Raw genomic sequence first — 20823 nt, 5'->3', positions numbered from 1 at the left:
CACAGCTAAGGCTGCCTTTATCTTTGCTTATATGTATACCACTTCCTCCTTTTCCTCAAAGAGGGCAAAGCATTACATTCTATGAATGTAACACAATTTATCTACATTGTTTTTATGAGACTAGGGTATCTCAAATTGCAGAACATACATGACACATATGGTAAAAATCAAATTGCAATGACAAAGGAAAGTTCCAAATGAAAGGCAGGATTATGCCTCCTTCTTCCTGGCATCCAGGCCTTTCCCCAGGGACAAAATGGTTAACAGCTTCTTTCTTAACTAGCCTGGCCCTGATCACTATACGTTTTTATTTTCAACATGCATGATGTCAGCAGTGCACACTCAAACGGTGACTTCTTAATTCATCATCTCTGGTCAGGACCTCCTCACTTTCCATTTTGAACAGGAAAAAAACAGAGGACTTACTTTCTCCATTAAAACACTGCCTTCCATTTTTCAGTCCTCTATTATGTAGTTAATGGTCAGGGTTTGAGAATTTACATTTAGCTTTTTACGATTAATTTGTGTACATGTTGATTTTAAAACTTGAATGGAATTAAAGGACATTTATAATTCTATCCCATAAATGTTTATAGCAGAAAGAAGATTTCTGACTAGAACCATGGAGAAAGAGATATACCATTGTAAAGATTTTACCAGTTGGAGATACTTTCAAGTATCAAGGCCTAATGTATCTTTATATCTATTCTTCACAGTTTATTCTACTTCTAGAGAGTCAAATGTGCTAAATTTTCCTTTATCCCGTATCTTCAGGCACAGTCCTTTGATTCCTTTCTCTGGTGGAGTATAACCTAGATCAGCTTTTCCTATAAGGGATGGGACTAGTAAACGGAACTTCTGAATTGCCTCAAATGGTCTGCATGCTTTGTCAGCTGTTTAGCTGGGTATAAAATTCTAGGTCTTCTATCTTTCCCCATCAGAATCTGAAGTCAGTGCTCCACTGTCTTCAAGAAGCCAGGGTTTCTAAAGCAAAATTCAGTATCAGCTCATTTCTTTCCTCATAGAACTTTTTTTTTGTTGTTGTTGTTGTTGTTTCTTCTTTTTTTTTTTTTTGAGACAAAGTCTCGCTCTGTTGCCAGGCTGGAGTGCAGTGGCACAATCTCGGCTCACTGCATCCTCTGCCTCCTGGGTTCAAGAGATTCTCCTGCCTCAGCATCTGGAGTACCTGGGATTACAGGCACCCACCACCACGTCCAGGTAATTTTTGTCTTTTTAGTAGATACAGGGTTTCACCATGTTGGCCAGGATGGTCACAATCTCCTGACCTCGTGATCTGTCTGCCTTGGCCTCCCAAAGTGCTGGTGCTGGGATTACAGGCATGAGCCACTGTGCCTAGCCTGTTTTTTTTTTTTTTTTGTTTGTTTGTTTTTTTTGCTTTTTTTAAAAAAAATTATGCAGGGTTTTCTTGCATTGGTTGGATCTAGGTGTCTGTCCATTATATCTAATCAGAATACGATAAGTCTCTACAATCTGAAGATGTGTATTTATTTATTTGACTATTTCCTCCTCTGTTGCCTTTTATTCTCCTTTAGAACTTCTAATACATGAAAGTTGGATGCCTAGGATATACCTTCTAGGCCTCAAATTTTTCATAATTTTTCACCTTTCTGTGTGCTCTCCACTCTTGTAAACATATTTGATTTTACTTTCCACAGCCCAGTCTTCATTCATTCCCATTCTACCATTCAGTGTATACCCTAGATCTTAAAATGAGCCAGTCACATGAATTTCAGAGAGTTTTTTTCTTGCTCTCTTGTTTGCCTTTTTTTCCCCTTGGGAGTCTGGTTTTCTCTTATTGATACCATGTTCTTTCAAATTTTTTGAGAATGATGCTATTTAGAATAATCACAATCATGGTTATGATTATTTTCCCTAAATTATTTCTGTCCCCTAAGGTTTAAGTATAGAGTATGCAGAGCTGAGCCTGCCTTCTCTTTCGTGCCTCTAGCTTTCTGCAAACACCTAGTGATCTGCCTGCTGGTCCCTGTCTGTATAGGAATAAAGGTTGAGGTGTGTGTAGTGGCTGGTCTGTGTGAATCACCTCTGCCCTGTGTAGCCCAACAGGCTTCTCACTTGACCATGAGAGCTGACTGTATTCCCTTGGAACTGGCAAGGTGCGTGGACAGATGGGCCACCCTGGAAGTGGGCATGCAGCCGATGGGCAAACAGGGTCCCCACATGTGCTGGTGCTGGCAGGCTTGACCCTGGGGACGGGTGTTTCTGTGCATTGCACTCTTGGGAGGAATTGTGCTACCTTTGGACCTGCTGACCCTGCTTCTCATGAATGACCAAAGTCCTTAACTCTGCTCTGCCCTGTTTTTTCTTAGACCCTGAGTTTTTCACTCCAGAAGCAGCTTCCTGGCTTTTTTGTGTGCCACAGGCCTGTTTGGAAGTCTGGTGAGGCCTGTGCTACCCATCTCAGGACCAACTAAAAATAGCTGATGAAGAAGTTCAATTATATCCACATGCAGTTAGCAAATGGTAAAAAGCCTATTTTGATATAGTAATGTGTTTTCTTTAGGAAAACATTACATACAAAGTCTAGTAGTGGGATGACCATAATTTGAAGTAATGGTGAAAATAAGCAATAGATTGAGATATCTGCAAGAGCTGTAATGTGATATGAAAATACCTGTGATTTTTGTTGGTGACAAAGTCATAGTTATGGCTAAAGTATTGTGTTTACTGCCTACATGCCTAATTGAAGGCAGTGTTAAATGTCAGTTAGAGATATGTTAAAGAAAAGGCTCACTTTCTCCATCCAAAGTCCCACACCTCAGGCACTGTGGGGTCTGACCTCAGGCACTGTGGGGACTGTCCCCAGGCAGAAGGCAATCCCTCTGTGGACAGCTTTCCTCTGGCTCTGGTCTGAGCTACACTAGCCTTAAAGCAGCAGTTTGCAGGGGCTTGGGGCAAGACACACCCACCTGGCACTGTGGAAGTGCAGCTCTTTGGCCAAGTGCCCTCCTGCCTGGACACCTGGCCATGCCCCTGCTTCGTTCCACCTTCTCGGGAGGATGTGGGCATCCTTCTGTGGGTTCCCATCACAGTTTCTTCTCTTCTATCCAGAGATGGACCCAGGATCTGGCTTGCTTAGTGTTTTGATTCCCAGCACAGTAATGGTTTCAGTATTTGTAAAGGGTCTTTCCTGCCATGTCAATGAGACCCTTGGTGTCTCCTCCTGAGATGTGTGTTCGTTTTATCTGGCTCAGGTGTTCACACTGCCATCTGGAGCTGACTTGCGAATGGCACCCAGGGCCTTTTTGGTCTGCACCAAAAGCCCTGCACGAGGTTCTTGAGTTTGCAGCTGCGATTGCTTTTAAAGGTGTAAGCAATGCCACATGCGTTTACTAGCAGGCAGCCTTGGTGCCCGCAGAAGTGTGATGGTGGTCCCCCAACGTTAGGCACGGAGGTCCTCCTGTCCTACCTGTTGAAAGCGAATTGGTGGGCCATGCCTCTATTGATAAACTTTCTTCCCCCGCCCCCTTTGTTCTCATTACTTCTCTTTACAGAAGGATCTTCCAAATGTAGTTCTTAAAGATTCCCCTGGTGAATGTAGCATACCTTTCTATTTTCAGAATTTCAAATAATATGCACCTGATTGGGGACACAGTGCGTGTCAAGGGCAGGCTCTCTCTCCTGATTGAGGCCCCTTTGGGGGCCAGGGGTGAGCACATGTGATAAGCACCCAGAAGACCCCCCAGCCCTCTGACTGGGGAGCCCTGTGCCAGGTGACGGATGAAGGCCAACGACCTTGGTGGAGGTCAGGCTCTACCAGCCAGGCAGGGTGGGTTCCTGAGGGACTGCTGCCTTAGAGCTTTTCTAGAGCATGTCTAGGGGTGGAGAGCAGGAAAGAGTGGGGTGCTTATAGGAAATGGGGTTTTGAAGGGGATTGCATGAGCAGAGAGAATGGCTAGTCCCTTCCAGGGCAGATCCAGAGCTGCTTAGTTGCTTGGCTGGTGTGAGGCTGGGGCCACTCCTTTAGGTGAGAGGAGTCGGATGGGGCATTCTTGTCTCTCCTGGATGTTTTCGGGGGCAGGTGGAGGGTGATGAGCCAGAGGTGAAGAACTGCTTCGTGGATGGGCTCTCCCCTGGCCAGGTGCTGGGCACCACAGAGCCACATCAGGCAGACAGCATCAAGCTTGGTGGCTGGTCCTGACTCTGCCACTGACTTTCTGGTTGATGTGAGACCAGTCGCCATGCCTCTGAAAGCCTCAGTTTCCCCAGATGCATACTGATGGGCTTGATCTATATGACCTCCAAGAGCCCTTCAGGACCAGGCCTCTTTCCCTTCCTGCTACATCAGTACTGGTGCAAGGAGGAGACAGCCTTCATGTGAACCACATGCACCGCAGGCACCAGCACTGCCCCCACCCCGCACAGGCCAGGACAGAGGTTCAGGGTCCTAGGAAGCTTAGGCCCTGATTCTTGCCCGCTGCTCTTTCCTGGGCATTTGAAATTGAATTTCAAATTCAATTCAGGCAAAAATACCTTGAGGCCGACCACACTGGTCTTGGTGCTGGGCTCTGGTCCGACCCCCTGACGAGGACACCCGTGCCCCCGGCTCTGCGGTGTGGGGTTGGGGAGCAAAAGCGGCCCAAAACAAAGACCCCTTCTTCCTAGAGGCGGAAAGGGAGGCAGTGCAGGGAGGCGTCCGTTTGTTTCCCCTGGAACGGAACGAGGGCATTAACTGTGCGCCCACGCTGTTGGGTGCAGGGCAGCTGGCTGGAGGGTGGCACACAGTAGGGGCAGATGTGTGTGTGTGGGTGTGTGTGTGTTTCCAGGCAGATGTGCCATTTTCAGAAGCTGCGGGACCAGCCTCCTCCGAGCCCTCCCAGCCGCTGGTCGGGCCCGGCTGGGGCGGTACCTGGGCCCGGGTTTCCCTGTCTCTCCCGGGGCCTTGGGTGCCAGGGAGGCTGGGCGCAACTCGAGGCCCCGCGTCCTTTCTCCCGCGCCAGCAGGGCCGGCTCTGCAGTGAGGCCCCTGCGCACCTAGGTGGAGCCCGACCCGCAGTTTTCGGCTGGGCCGGCCCCACCTGACCCGCCGGCGCGCCAGGCGGGGGCGCTGCAGGGCAGGGTCCCCGGGGTCCCTCGCGGCCCAGTGCGCATCGGCGGCTCCGCGGCCGGGAGGAGCGCAGACGGCCGCGGGCGCGGGCCAGAGTCCGAGGCTGCGCGGGCCCGGCCACCTGGGCTGGCAGCGACTGCGCCGCGCTCCCCCTCCCGCCGCCTCCCCGAGGAGCCGGCGCCGAGCCGAGCGGGCGGGCGCGCGCGTCCAGGCCGGAGCAGCAGCGTCCCGCGGGCGGCGAGGCGCGCAGCGTCGCCGGCCCCACCTGTAGGCGCGGCAGCCACCGGCACCGGCACGGGCAGCGGCGGCCCAGCGCGGGCAGCCCAGGGGCGCGGCGGGCCCGGACCTCGTCCCGGCCGCGGCGGCGGAGGCGCGGGCTGCTGGGAGCGAGGAGGCCGGCACCGTCCGGGGGGACCGGCCCGCCAGCCCCGGCCGCGCAAGTTCGATCGCCGCGGGCTCGGCCGGGCCGCGCGGGCCCCGGCGGCGGCGATGGTGCGGCAGCCCCGCGCCCGGCGCGCAGCCCCGGCCCCGAGCCTGGCCCGCCGCGGCGGCGGTGGCGGCGGCGGCGCAGCGGCCCCCTGAGCCCCGGGCCGGAGCGAGCGCGGGCGGCGGAGGAGGCGGGGCGGCGGCGGCGGAGGAGGAGGAAGAAGAAGAGGAGGAGGAAGAGGAGGAGGAGGAAGGCGACACCGAGCAGCGGGCGGTGGGGGAGCGACAGGCGGAGGAGGGGGCCGGGGCCGCGCCGGACCCCCCCGCGGCGCCCGGCCGTTGCGCAATCCGCGGCCCGCCGTCCGGGCCCTGCTGGCGGTGCGGCTCCGGGGGCGGCGCCGGGGCTGATTCATGGGGCCGCGGCGGCCGCCCCCCCGCGCCCGGGCCCCCGGCGCCCCGCAGCCAGCGATGGTGGCCGAGTGGTCGGAGCGGCGGCCGCCGCGGCCGGAGACTTTCTGCTAACCTCCCCGCCCCCGCCCGCCCCCTCCCCGGCGCCCCCCTCCCCCCCGCCCGCTCCCCTCCCCCCTGCCCAAAAAGACACAAATCGCCTCCCGGAGTGGCGCCTCCAGTCGCGGCGGAGCGCGGCGTTGGCGGCGGATGGAGGGCGCGAGCGGGCGGCCGCGGAGGCTGCACCCGGCGGGGCGCTGATGCGGCGCCTGGACCTTAGCTGCGCGACTTCGGGGGCGTCGGCCGAGTTGGGACTCCGCGATGCAGCTCCTGAAGGCTCTCTGGGCACTGGCAGGGGCCGCGCTCTGCTGCTTCCTCGTCCTGGTGATCCACGCGCAGTTCCTCAAAGAAGGTAATTGTCCCTGGGCGCGCGGACCCGTCCCCCGGCGCCGTCCTCCGCGCTCTGCCAGGCTCGCGGCGGCCCCGGCGCCCTACCCGGCTTCCAGCATGTTCCGCTGCCGCCGCGCTCGGCCGAGGCTCGTGGAGCGCCACTGCGGGCCCGGAACGGCCGGCGGCGCGACCCTGACAAGAGTCCGGCCCCCCGCGGATCTCGCCGACCCGCGTCCATCGGGGCTGACCGGCAAGGCGCGGGATCGGGGCGCGCTGCGTCCTCGGTTCCTCTCGCGCCGACCCGGATCCCCGACCTAAGCCGAGGCTGCCGTTCCCATCCCCTGCCCCACACCGCTCTGTGGCAGCGGCGCCCGCCCGCACGTCGCGGGCCCTCGGTAGATGGCACCAGCGCTCCACGTTGGCCGGCCGGGCTGGGGCGGCAGCGGAGCTGGGACCCTCGCCAGGGTGAGCACCGGGCTGGGACCCGCGGGCGTCGGGGAAACGGGCCTGCGCACCCGTTCCCCAGGGCCCAAGCCGCCTTGCAGGGACCCATAGGCTCGGGGAGCAGCGGCTTGCTCACCCGGGTGTGCAGGTCCCCGCAGCAAGTTCTGCCCCTGCCCTCTTGGTCTCTGCTAGACTGCAGGGCAGTGTGGGACTATTGAGGCGCCCAGGATAACGGTTGGACCCTCGTAGCTGGAGAGGCCCTTTGGACTGGGAAGCATCTTACTGGGGGTTTGGGGGCAGGGCCACACCTCCTCTGATGGGCGGTCTGTCGGCTCCAGGCACCCCAGATGCACTCCTGGAAACTTCCTGGTTTCTGGGCCAGACTCCCTTTGCAGGGCTCCTGGTGCACGGCGGGATCAGCCTGACCTATCATAGCAGACTGGGGCAACTAAGGCATTGGCCTCCCCCGGGGCACCCCTGCTCAGGCACATAGGCTGGGCCAGCTCTCCCCTTGGTCCGCTGGGAAGGCTGAGCACCGGAGGGCGCCTGTGTGGCTGGTAATGCACTGGGTTCTCATTAGCTCTGGGCTCCTGCAAAGGAAGGGCTTGCAACATTCAGCTGCTTCCCTAATTAATTAATAAGCCGCTGGAAGCTTGGGGAAGTAGGTAGGTGCAGGAGCCTGACCCCAGACCCTGTGACCTCCACGGGCCTGGTGTCCACTTCCCTCCCTTGCTTTTGGATGTGGGCACCAAGTACAGAGGAGGACCAGGTCTGAAGGGAGAGTAGGCTACCCCAGGACTCTGCTGCGGGCTTGGCCTGCCAGCCTGGGCTTTCGGGGACCCTTCCCGAGGTGGGAGGCCCAACTTCTTCCTGCTGCCTTACTGACCCACTTCAGGAGTGGGTGGTTCTGCCCTAGGGCAGTGGCCCTTGGGGCCAGGGAGGCCATTGTTCCTGCTAAGGAGTCGTTGGGTCCAGGCAAGCCCACGAGGGCTGTCCTCCGCTGGTGTGCCCTGCCAGGACGGTGGGAGCCACCCCTGGTGCGTTCCAGGCACCTGGTGAAGGGGTCCCTGCTCTGCCGGGCCTGTTTGTGTTCCTGCTGCAAGTTCTCTGCCTCTCTGGCTGATCTCAAAGTCTCTGGGGGATTGGCTTACAGAAAGGGGGTACATGTGAAAATTTCAGTGTTTCTCTAAGTGCCCAGCTGTGTCCTGATACTCTGTGACGAAGCAAAGTTCCACTGACTTTTAAGCTGTGAGTTAGTAACCGGGGGGAGCTCCTGGCCGTGTGGCCGGCCTGTGACGAGGGCTTCCTTTCTGCCTCATCCTTCGGCACTGACCCAGTGCAGGTGCCTCCCAGGACTCTCCTGTCCCCCTGAGGCTCCAGGTCTAAAGGACTCTGTTTTTTTGGCCGAGAAGAAAGAGTTTCTGTCTCTCAGATGGGAAGGTCTAGGTGTGGAGCAGACCCAGAATTAAATACTGGTTGTGTTCACTGAGTGGAGTACTTTTTGTGGATTTAGCCATTCACAGAGACCTCCGTGTTTACCTTGAAGTAGACACTCGTGTGTCGGTGTTGTGGAAGACGGCGCAGTCATAGATGCAGATGGGGTCAGCTGGATGCTGAGGGTACAGGTGCCTTTGGAAGAGTGATTGCAGGGTCCGAGTGTCTGTGCAGCCCTCCAGGCCTCCTGAAGTTTTGTCTCCCTGTCCCGAAGCGGTGGCCTTCACCACCCTGAGTTGAGCCCTGCTGCCTGTCTGTGTGGAAGGTCAGGACTTGGGCAGCCTCCCTGTCCTTGCTGAGATGCCCTTTTGGCCCCTTGGCATCAGGAGCCCCAGGGGAGGCCTGGGGAACCAGCAGTGAGAGGCGCAGGGAGGGGGGTGGCCCACTCTGGTTCTTGGCTAATGGGCTCAGCCTGGGGCCACTCTCCCCCCAGCAGCCGCTGTCCAGCAGGAGGGAGGGAGCAATGAAGGCAGGTGGACAATTGTGACTTGTCTGGGCCCGAGTGGGAAAGAGCTGTTTAAATTGCCATTTCCATGAATCTGTTTTTTTCAAGGGTGAAGAATGGGGGACCCAGGGAGCCGTTTTTCCACACTTCTCCTTTTGTGTGGAGATAGAGGCCACCCCATGGCTAATCCATCCCCCTCTGGCCACTTTGTCTTCCAGTGTTTGGGGAGATGAATAGGGCTGTGAACCGAGAGGCAAATTGTGGTCCGTAATTGCAGCCTCAATACTTCCGAGCTTTGTGAGAACAGGTCCTGCCCACTGCACCAGGCCCGGCTGGGCAGCCACAGGCCCGGCAAGAAAGCAGGGTCGCAGTGTGGGGTCCGGCACTGGGGCCTGGGTAGCTGCTCATCTTGCCCTGTCATCCTTAGGACACGCTGACCCTCCTCTGGGAGGGGAGAGCCATCCTTTCTTCTGAACTGCCTGGTGTGTGCACGTGCTGTGTATGCATGGAGTGTAGCTAACGTGGGGGACGAGGGCGGGAGTCCCAGGATGCTGATGGAAGAGCCGGACACTTCCTTAGGGCGCAGACGACATGTGTCATGGAGACGTGAGAGGGAAGCCAGTGCTTTATCTCCATCATCATGTTTGGCCTCCAAATACAGAGTTAAGGAAATAGCGAGAAGTATAAAAATATTTTCCACCTCCCTCTTCCAAAGACTTTACAATATTTTTCTGGAAGTCTTGAGTCACTTGGACTCCAGCACTCCAGCACAGATTAGCAGGCTTTGGTGTGGATGCTTAATGTAAACGGAAGAATAGAAAAATACTTCAAAGAGGAAGGAGCGCAGCGAGCCTGGGCCACCCGGGGCAGGCCACAGCGGCAGAGAGGTGTCTGGGCTTTGGGACCCAAAGGGACGTGAGAAAGCCAGGAAATCATTCGGCCTGATCCTTTCTGAACGGGAGGGAGAACCCGGTGCCTCTTTGCCTTAAATGTGGATTTGAGGTTCAACTCTATCTCGGTAAATCCTTTTGGTGGCAGGGGAGTGCATGCGATGGCTTGAATGTGCTGTTCAAAAGCCTCTTTTGCAGGTTAATATTGAGAACTTTGCGTCCAGCGGCCCCGGCACAGCATACCCGGGCCTCGATTCCAGACGCGCTTTTGGAACCACTGTGGCGTGCCTGTCTTTGAGGAGCTGCTGGGAGGGCAGACTGTTGATCGAGTCAATGGGATTCAACTTCCATTGATTTAGTTAGCCGGCTCTTTCGGAAATGAGGCGTCCTCCTGCAAACCCGTGTGGCCCGTAACAAGGAGCACGCTCAACTCCGTGGAGGCAATTGACGGTGTATTAATTGTTGTGACTCTGCGCGGTCATCATTAATTGATGCCGTCTTTGCAAGATTAGTGGCCGATGCAGAGTGTTCATCTGTCTGTTAGATGGACCAGTTTATTTTTTAGGAAATGGATAGAGAACTTCTTAGGAGACAGCACAGTTCCCGGCCCTAGGCCCTAAGACTCCATCAAAAATATTTGCTGAATGCATACAGCCATTCTGTCCCGGAGGCATAGAGCCAGGGCTGTGGGTGGTCCATGATGGGTTGGGTGAGGGCTTGGTATATGCCCTTGAGGTTTTCCAGAGCAGCAAGGCCGTTCTTGGTGAGGGCTCGAGGCTGCACCGGGCTCCATTATGAGTGTCTAACGGTGGTGGAGGAACTCATTGCACGCGGTGTGTGTGGAAGGAGGAGGGAGTTGGGCAGCTCTGTTCTCAATGCTCACGGCCGGCTGTGCCCGCACACCTGCACCCAGTCTTGTTGTGGGGCGGCCCCGGCCCCCAGGCTCTGAGCTTGGAGCTGGCTGCTCATTTCTCCTGAGTCTCAGACTGCGTGTGGAGGGGTGCTGGGCTTTGTCTAGGGGCCCCGGGGGTTTCACTAGCCCACTTCCTGGGTGCATTGTTTTTATGGCCCTGATGAGGTGTGCAGGCAGACAGGGTGCAGGGGCATCGCAGTGCCAGCCCCACCTGGAAGGTGTCCTTCAGCCTGCCTCTCCCTGACCCTCCAGTAGACGCTGTTTGCAAGGCCAGGTAGTTGTGAATGGCTGCTGGGAGGGGTGGAAATGAAAAGGTGTTAAAAATAACCAACTCCTTTATCATCATTTACTATCATTTCTTGTGTGACACAGAATCTAAATAAAACCCACACTCACCGTAATGGGATTCTCATCTGCTCTGCCTCTGACAACTGTAAAAGTTAGAATATAAAAGGACTGGAAATGGAGGTGACTTCCAGACACAAGTTGGCTCATTGCAGCCTTGCTGGGCACAGGAGTCCCAGCCTCCCAGGCCTCCCAGCAAGGACTAAGCCAGTGCCTGCCGAGGGCCAGGCTGGCAGTGGATGGGGCCAGCTGGGGGTCACTCCCGCTGCACACTCGGGAGGATTGGATTGGGGCTGATCTTGCTGCTGGCATCTGTGGAAACTCATCAGTCTCCCATGTTGCTGCCATGCGGAGCATGGTGCAAGAAAGCCGTGCAGAGAATGGTTTTATTCTTCACTCGGTGGTCTGGAGGTTGGTGGTTTTTGCCCGTCTCTGGGCGTGCAGCACTGTAGGAAAGGGGGCACTGGTGAGGCCATGTCTTTGCCTGGTGGAGTGCTGGCTGCAGACACAGCCCAAGAGCCCCTGGGCCTGGAGAAGGCGGGGTTGGCAGGCAACCTTCTTGGAAGGGTTCACTGCTGACATTTTCATATGTGTGCATGTGTGTGTGTGTACGTGTGCCTGCTTATGCATAACTAAGTGCTCATAGGTGTTCATATTGTTGTGTGTGATCTTCTGAAACGTGTAAACTACAGAATCATGCATTCTAAACCTCATTTAAAATACAGCCCTTGGTTAGGGAGCAAGGCATGCAGGCAGTAGTGTTCCTGGAGAGGGGAGGGAGGCAGCCCTCACCTTATTTACACAGAAACAGATAGATCTGTGGCTGCACTGTGATCTGAGCAGACAGGAAACACAGAGCGAAGCACACAGCTGTGGGTCTGCATGGAACATGTGACTGTTCGCTCACACAAGCACCCAGTGAGTGAATGCAGCTCCTTTGGCACCAACCATAGGACCCCATAGCCTTTGTACTGTGGAAGCCCTGACCTGGCTGTCGGGGCAGGCGGACCTTTTCTTTTCCTCCTCTTACCTGGACTCTGTGTGTGAGCCCACCTCTCCCAGAGACACCACACACTGCATGCTGCGGTGCCCCCAACAGAGACACACCACACACTGCATGCTGCACACACACACACCACACAAAATATACCACACAGACCACATACCCCACATGCTGCACACACTACATACCATACGCTGCACACCGCACACATGCCACACACAAAATACACCACATACAAAATACACCACATACCACACACAAAATACAGCACACACAAAATACACCACATACCACACACAAAATACAGCACACATACCACACACCCCACATACTGCACACACTACATACCATACGCTGCACACTGCACACATACCACACACAAAATACTGCACACACAAAATACACCACATACCACACACAAAATACACCACATACCACACACAAAATACAGCACATGCCACACACAAAATACAGCACATGCGACACACAAAATATACACACACCACACACAGTGCACACCCCACACACACCACACACACACTACACACCACACACAAAATACACACACACACACACCACATACAAAATACACCACACACACCACATACCATGCTCACACACCACATACCATGCTCACACACCACACACTAAATATACACACACCCCCCACACACCACAACAAAATATACTACACACCACATGTCACACACACACCCCCCACACAAAATACGCCACACACACCACACACAGTGCACACCCCACACACACCACACAAAATACACCACACGACACACACATAACACACACAAAATACACCACACACACCACGTGCCACACACAGACACCACACACTAAATATATGCACACCACACCCCCCCCACGCCACACACAAAATACACCACATACCACACACAAAATACACCACATACCACACACAAAATACAGCACATGCCACACACAAAATACAGCACATGCGACACACAATACACACAACACACCACACGCCACACACGCCACACACACAGTGCACACCAAACACAAAATATACACATACCACACACCACATACAAAATACACCACACACACCACATACCATGCTCACACACCACATACCATGCTCACACACCACACACTAAATATACACACACCCCCACACACCACAACAAAATATACTACACACCACATGTCACACACACCCCCCACACAAAATACGCCACACACACCACACACACAGTGCACACCCCACACACACCACACAAAATACACCACACGACACACACATAACACACACAAAATACACCACACACACCACGTGCCACACACAGACACCACACACTAAATATATGCACACCACACCCCCCACACGCCACACACAAAATACACCACATACCACACACACACTACACACCACACACAAAATACACCACACACACACCACACACAAAATATACACACACCACACACCACACATACCACATACCAAATACACCACATACACCACACACCACACACACTACGCACCACACACAAAATATAACACAGACACTCCACACACACATCACACACAAAATATACACACACCACACACACACACCCCATACATACCACACACAAAATATGCCACACATACCACACACACAGTGCACAGAACACACACACTTGCCACAGAAAATATACCATGCAAACACACCATACATGCACACAGCACATAACACACCACAAAATACGCTACACGTACACCCACCACACAAAAAATACACCATACACACAGCATGTCATACACACACCACATGCCACGCACCATGCACCACACAAAATAAACCTCACATACCACACACAAAATACACCACACACACCACATACACACACCCTCCACACACAACACAACACACAAAATACACCACATACACCACACACTAGACACCACGCACCACTCACAAAATATATCACACACACACCACACACACAGTGCACACACACCACACACAAAATACACCACACACCACATGCATGCACCCCCACACACAAAACATTACACATATTACACACACACCACACATAATATACCACACAAAATACACCACATACACCACACACATTGGACACCACACACAACACTCACAAAATGAATCACACAGATATCACACACACCGCACACCACACACACTCCACACACCACACACAGTGCACACCACACACATAGATACCCAAAATAAACCATGTAAACACACCACACACATGCACACACCACACCACACATAAAATACACATACATGCCACACACCACACACAAAATACACCACACGTACACACACACACCACACAAAATATATACACACCACACATACCACACATCACATACACCCCACATGTGATGCACCACACACCACACAAAATACACCTCAAACATACCACACCACAGACATACACCACTCACAAAATACATCACACACCACACACAGCACAAATCACACACACATATCCACCACACACATCACACAAAATGCACTACACACACCACTCGCACCACATACATGCACCCTCCACACACCTAACACACCACACATCACACACACCACATGCCACACCACGCAAAATACAGCATACACATGTACACAACACACAAAATACAACATATACACACCACTCACAAAATACATCTGACACACATGCACCACACATCACACACACAAAATACACCACACAGATATCACACACACCACACACAAAATACATCACACACCACATACACACTCCCCCACACAACACACAACACAACACACACGCCACACGCCACATATCACACAAAATACACCACACACACACCACATGCAAAATACACCACATACACCACACACACTAGATACCGTACACACCACTCACAAAAACATCACACACACACACGCCACACGCCACATATCACACAAAATACACCACACACACACCACATGCAAAATACACCACATACACCACACACACTAGATACCGTACACACCACTCACAAAAACATCACACACACCACACGCCACACACCATACCACACAAAATACACCACACAGATACCACATACAACAAAATACACCACACACACTAGACACCACACACACACACTATGCACACATACCATCTGCCACACATCACGCACACACAAAATATGCCACATACACCACAAACATACCACATACACAACATACACAGAATACACCACACACAACACATACACATACCAAGTATGCACACCACACATACACACACACACACGATATACACCACACACACAACACACCACATACACACACTCCATAAACAACACATCACATGCCACACAAAATACACCACACACACAACATACAAAATACACCACATACACCACACGCTAGATACCACACACACCACTCACAAGAAACAATCACACCCCACACACACAGCACACACCACACACACAAAATACACCACACACACTGGACACCACACACACAGTATGCATTGTGCACACACAACACATGCCACACACCACACACACACAAAATATGACACAAACAGCAAACATACCACATACACAACATACACACAGAATACACCACACACAACACACACACACAAAATACACCACATACACATACCAAATACGCATACCCCGCCCACACACACACAAAACACATACCCTGTGAACGCCACACACACAAAGTATACAGACACGCCCCCACACAAACACGTGCCAAGACATACACACACACATACACCACACACACCACTTACATGTCATACACACACGTACACAGCCACACATCACAAACATGTTACACCCGTCACACTGCACACACACAATACCCCAAACACTGCAGTCTGCAGCTCACCCCGTGAGCCCGGCCTGGCATATTCTCGAGGAGGGGAGAGGAGGGTGCACCCCAGCTTCGGCCTCTGCCCCTGCAGCCTTGTCTCCGTCCTCACCCAGACCCTGACGCTGGCCCTCGCCAGCTGGGCCTCTGCAGCGGCTTCCTGAGGAAGAAGGCACTGCCCTGCCCAGTGAGGTCAAGAGAGGGCGCAGGTCCCAGAGGACAGCAAGACAGGTGCAGCTGCGCGGCTCACTCATCTCTCTATGACCCTAGGCAGGGGCGGCGTGGGTGTTGCCTGGGCATGGCACACCCACCTGCCACTGCAGGCTGCGACGCCCCTCTTGCCAGCCTTGTGCTCGTCCCAAGGATCACGCCTGCCCATGCAAATGACCTTTGGGACGAGGAAGTCCACCTGCAGCTTGATACCAGGGCTAGTGGCTGGGCTTCTGGGACCCTCGCTCTCCTCTTTGCAGGGAGGTAATGATAAAAGGAGTGGAAGCTGGGGGACTTCCATGGTGGGCCCCTGACAGATGGCCCCAGTGGTGACCTTGTGCAACACCCAGGAGCGGCCCCTGCCAAGTGCTGAGCGTGTCGGTGGAGCAGATGAGGCCATAGGCACTGGCCACAGGACTGCGCTGTCTGCAGAGGAATTTGCACACATTTGCAGGGGTGCAGGCCTGGCGTTCTTGGGATTTTGCCTGGCCTCTCTGGATCCCAAGGTGCTGGGCAGGTGGCTTGGCCGCTGGTGGGTAGAGTCTTTGAAGTGCAATCTGGAATCTTCATGCATAGCTGGGCCACCTGGACAGTGGCCATTGTGGTCTCTAGAGAGTTCCTCAAGGATGCGGCCCCTTTCTCCAGACACTGTTGCAGGGGGCGGGGAGGGAGGCCTGCCCTGCATGCCCTGGATGGCAGGACGGGTTCCCACCACGTTTCTGGCTGGGCTGTAGTGTGCAGGGCAGCCAAAATGCACCCTCCAGGTAATCAGGGCCCACCCCATATGGGGACTCTGGTGAGACCCGGACCTCCAGCCGGCCCCCTGTCCAGGGTGCACGAGCCAGGCCCATGTTGTCAGCTGTGTCTGTTTGTCTGTGGTTTCCCTGTGGCTTCATGGCGTGTGCAGGTCTCTCTTCATGATTTGGGTGTAGTCCTTAGGGTGTGGAGGCCGTCGTCAGCTGAGAGTGTTCTGTGGGTGGGTAGCTCTCCTTCCTCCCAAATTTGGGGTGACCTTCTGTGTGGAGGCCCATGATGGTTTACCATGCATCCCAGGGCTCTGGGATGCCGTGGGCACGAGTTCTGGAGGGGTCTGCACACCTAGCTTCATCTCACAGACCTTGGGGTGGGCAGAGGGTCCTGGACTGCAGGAACTCGCCCTTCCTTGCAGCTCCTGTGCTTTGGTGGTGAAGGAAGGGCTGTGTCCTCAGCCACACTGGGAGCTGCTGCCCTCGCGTGGAACAGGAGCAGCTGTTTGTGGGCAGGCCAGGTGTGGGCTGCAGGCAGGCATTTAGGGAAGTCATGGCTCCAGGCACCAAGGAGGCAGTGGCTGTTGGCCCTGCCTTTTGCCGCATTTCTGTGGACTCCTAGCCCAGGGGGGTCCCAGGATAGCTGGTGTCACCTGAAGTGGCCGAGGGGCACCTGGTCCTCTGGCTGATGGGGCTGCCTTGTGGGGTAGGCCAGGCCCTGGCTCCCTGGCCCTCAGGGCAGGGTGTGGGTTCCCCAGCTCCCCTGCCCTCACACGCACCCTTCCAGCCACCTGCGTCAGCATGCTCCAAACACAGCCTTCTGCCCTTGACTTTTCTTCTTTTCCTTTTGTGTTTTAAAAATCAAATCAGCGCTTCAGAAGGCCTCTGGAGCTTGGAGGACCCACGCAGAGGCTGCCTTCTGCCTGCTTGCCCTCAGGGGCTGCTGAACTTCTCCCGCCCAGGCTGAACTTTCTGTCTCAGCCCCTGCACTCTCCCAGCCAGGCTGGCTCCTTGTTCCTGCCCATTTTACTCCAGAAGGGAAGTAGGCAGGCCCGGGTTATCCTGCAGGAGCCTCGAGCCTCGCTGGCCAAGCTCCATCTGTGCATAATGGGTGATCCAGTGGGCTGGGGGGTTGGTCCACGGGAGAACTGGATGTTCACCAGGGGTCAGCATTGGCCTTGAAGTGAGGAGAAAGGTCATCTCGGCAGATAGGTGGCAAGGTGGCGAGCCCCTGGGGCTGAGCACAGGGGCCTCTGGTGAGAGGGGCCTGGCCTTGAGCGCAGTGACTGCTCTTTGCCGTCACCTCCTTTGCTCCTCAGGCCACCTGCGCAGAGGGTGTGATCCTTGCATGACTTTGCCATTGAGGAAATGCAAGGGCGGAAAGTGCAGTCTTGGCGGCAGCCCCAGAACCAGGTGCCCTCTCTCCCGACCTTGCTCCCTGGATGGGGCTGCGCCGCCCGTCCTGAAAAGCTCTGCTGAGGCATTGGGGGAAGGAAGGCATTGCTAGCAAGAGGAGGGATCCTTCAGAGGGTCTTGGGCAGGGTGGGTGCTACCCTCAAAGTTTACGGTGCTCCCCTCACCCTATCCCCTGTGTTGAACTCTAAGTGGGTCCCCCATGGATTGAGGCTGGTGGCTGCTGGATGTCGGGGCTGGTTTTTGGGCTGTGGTCTCTTGCTGTGACAGTGGGGACCTGCGGGGGTGGGGACGTGATTTGGTGCCACCTCCCTGCCTCTGTGGCCTCCCAACTGGGGCAGGGCAGGGCCCGGGGGTTCTAGAAGGCCCTTGGTTCAGGTGAGTCAGTGCCCTTGGGGACGCTCCTGGCAGAAGACTCAGGAATCCGTGGGAAGACTGGTCCCCAAGACCATTCCAGCTGGACGGCGTGGAGGCAGCCTGGCCCCCACGTGATCTTCCCTGGGTATATTCAGAAGAGGTCATGGAGCCTTTACAATACACACTCTTCAAAGCCAGCCTCTGCCTTGGAGAAGGCGGATTTTATTAGCCAGTTACCTTTCTTCTCCTCCGATTACAGAGGCAGCCAAGCAGGCCTCTGATTCGCTTCACCGGTGGAAGAACACAGACCTTGCTTATAAATAACTCTGCGCTTTGCAGAACCGGAAAATCCATCTTCAGACCCTCCTGTCCCCAGGGAATGCCTGCACGGTGACAGCTCCCTGCTCCTGCCCGCCGGCTGCCTTGGGGACAACCTTGATAGACACGCCGGCCTCAGTTTGGCATGCACGTATTGGGTACCTGCTGTATGCCCGACATGAGCTGCTTGCTGGTGGAAGGTGACCAGGGGGTGGCTGGCTGGGGGTTGGTGGGTTTCATGGGATCATTTATGTGAAAGGCAGAGTAAGGACTTGAGTTGGTGCACCTGTGAGAAATGTACACTTGTGGGGTCGGTTGGAGGTTCCCAAAGACAGAGCCACCTGGAAACCAGGGTCAGTTGGAGGTTCCCAAAGACAGAGCCACCTGGAAACCCAGGGTGCTCTCTCATTCAGAAAAAGGGCCTTTGCAGATGTAGTTAAGGTCAGGATCTCAAGATGATGGGAACTTGAATTAGGACACACTCAGAGTCCAAAGACAAGTCCTTAGAAGGGAAGAGAAGAGAAAAGAAGCAGACAGACAGGAGAGGGGGTCTCGTGAAGACACAGCAGGGGCTGGAGTGATGCGGCCACACGCTGAGGAGCACCCACAGCCACCAGGAGCTGGAAGAGGCAGGAAGGATCCTCCCTGGAACTTTGGGAGGAAGCGCAGGCCCAGAACACCTTGATCTCCAACTTCTGTCCTCCAGAACTGTGAGAGCAGAAACTCCTGTTTCTAAGCCACGGGTTTACGGTGATTTGTGACGCAGCCAGAGGAACCGGATATAGCAGGCACAAGCCGAAGATCTTGTCACAAGGGATTGCAGCCCACATGTGCATGCATGTGTGTGTGTGTGTGTGTGTGTGTGTGTGTGAGCGCCCGTGCATGGGGGTCTCCAGGCAGCATGGCTGGCGGATGGGGCCTGGGTCTGATTCGGGTCCACCTCATCTCAAAGAGGGCCCAGAGGGGACAGATGCTTTGTCAGCATGAAGGGGAAGATCTGGATGCCCGTCCTGGAGGTGGAATGCCACGGAGGCGAGGGCCTTGAGTTGGGGGTTAAGGAAGAAGCTGGTTTTCCCGAGGAGATGGGGGTTAGGGTGGCCAGCCCAGAAATTCTTAACGCTCCTCCTCACATAAATTCAGCATTTGCCAGAGCGAGGGCACGCACCGCTGTTGGCCTGCAAGATGGTTTTATGCGGATGCGGACAGGCATTTGTTATTTTAATAGCTGTATATCTGCTTTTATGGCTACCTTCTATTTATGGCAAAGGCGCTGGCTTTCCATTCACAGGGTGATGGAAGGTTTCTTTTCAGTAGTGAGGTGATACCTGGATATGGTGCAACCCTGGGGGGTTCACAGGGTGGCCCAAGCCTGGGAGACACTGTTTTGGCTTCTCGAGTGTCTCCTAAACACCCGGTGTAGAGAAGGGGCTGAGCCTGGGCCGAGCTCCCCTCCAGGGGCTGCCACACACAGACTCAGGACCGTGACTCTGAGAGCCCACTGGCTGCTATACCTTTGAAAGTGACATTTTCATTTTTTTAATCCAAAAGAAAATTGTGAAAAAGATCAACGTTTATGCCCAGACTCCCCCAAGCCATTTCCTATTCCAATTGGAATCAGTTGTGACCAGCTTCACAGTTACCTGGCATGTTATTAAAAATGGGTCTGATGTTTAGTCTTTTTATTCATGACTTTTTTTGTTTTGTTTTGAGATGGAATTTCACTCTATCACCCAGGCTAGAGTGCAATGGCACGATCTCGGCTCACTGAAACTTCGTCTCCCAGGTTCAAGCGATTCTCCTGCCTCAGCTTACCGAGTAGCTGGGATTACAGGCACCCATCACCACTCCCAGCTAATTTTTGTATTTTTAGTAGAGACAGGGTTTCGCCATGTTGGCCGGGTTGGTCTCAAACTCCTGAGCTCAGGTGGTCCGTCCGCCTCAGCCTCCCAAAGTCATGATTTGTTCTTAATGCCCTAATTTATCTTAGTTGAAACATACATTTCTCTTTTCTCTTAAGTTGGTGGCTTGGCCTTGAGAGCAACCTGAAGAGTTCTGTGT

At 54.5% G+C, this 20823-nt stretch overlaps 1 protein-coding gene across 6 annotated transcripts in view; it reads left to right on the top strand.

Annotated features, from left to right (window-relative positions):
- Nucleotides 1-20823, top strand: part of TAFA5 (TAFA chemokine like family member 5) — a 264344-nt gene that overhangs the window by 79885 nt on the left and 163636 nt on the right. Inside the window, exon 1 of one of the 6 annotated variants that reach the window (XM_033233539.1) lies at nucleotides 5110-6370. The exons of 4 other annotated variants lie outside the window; for them this stretch is intronic. In XM_033233539.1, coding sequence (XP_033089430.1) covers nucleotides 6280-6370 — 91 coding nt within the window. In that variant the 5' untranslated portion in view covers nucleotides 5110-6279. Of the gene's footprint in view, nucleotides 1-5109; nucleotides 6371-20823 lie in introns of those variants that run through there. One more of the 6 variants, XM_033233540.1, reaches the window with a different exon arrangement.

This window comes from Trachypithecus francoisi, unplaced genomic scaffold (genome assembly GCF_009764315.1).
Source record: "Trachypithecus francoisi isolate TF-2019V2 unplaced genomic scaffold, Tfra_2.0 Lachesis_group14, whole genome shotgun sequence".
In the NCBI taxonomy this organism is placed as follows: Eukaryota; Metazoa; Chordata; class Mammalia; order Primates; family Cercopithecidae; genus Trachypithecus; species Trachypithecus francoisi.
This window is presented reverse-complemented; position numbering and strand designations above follow the sequence as displayed.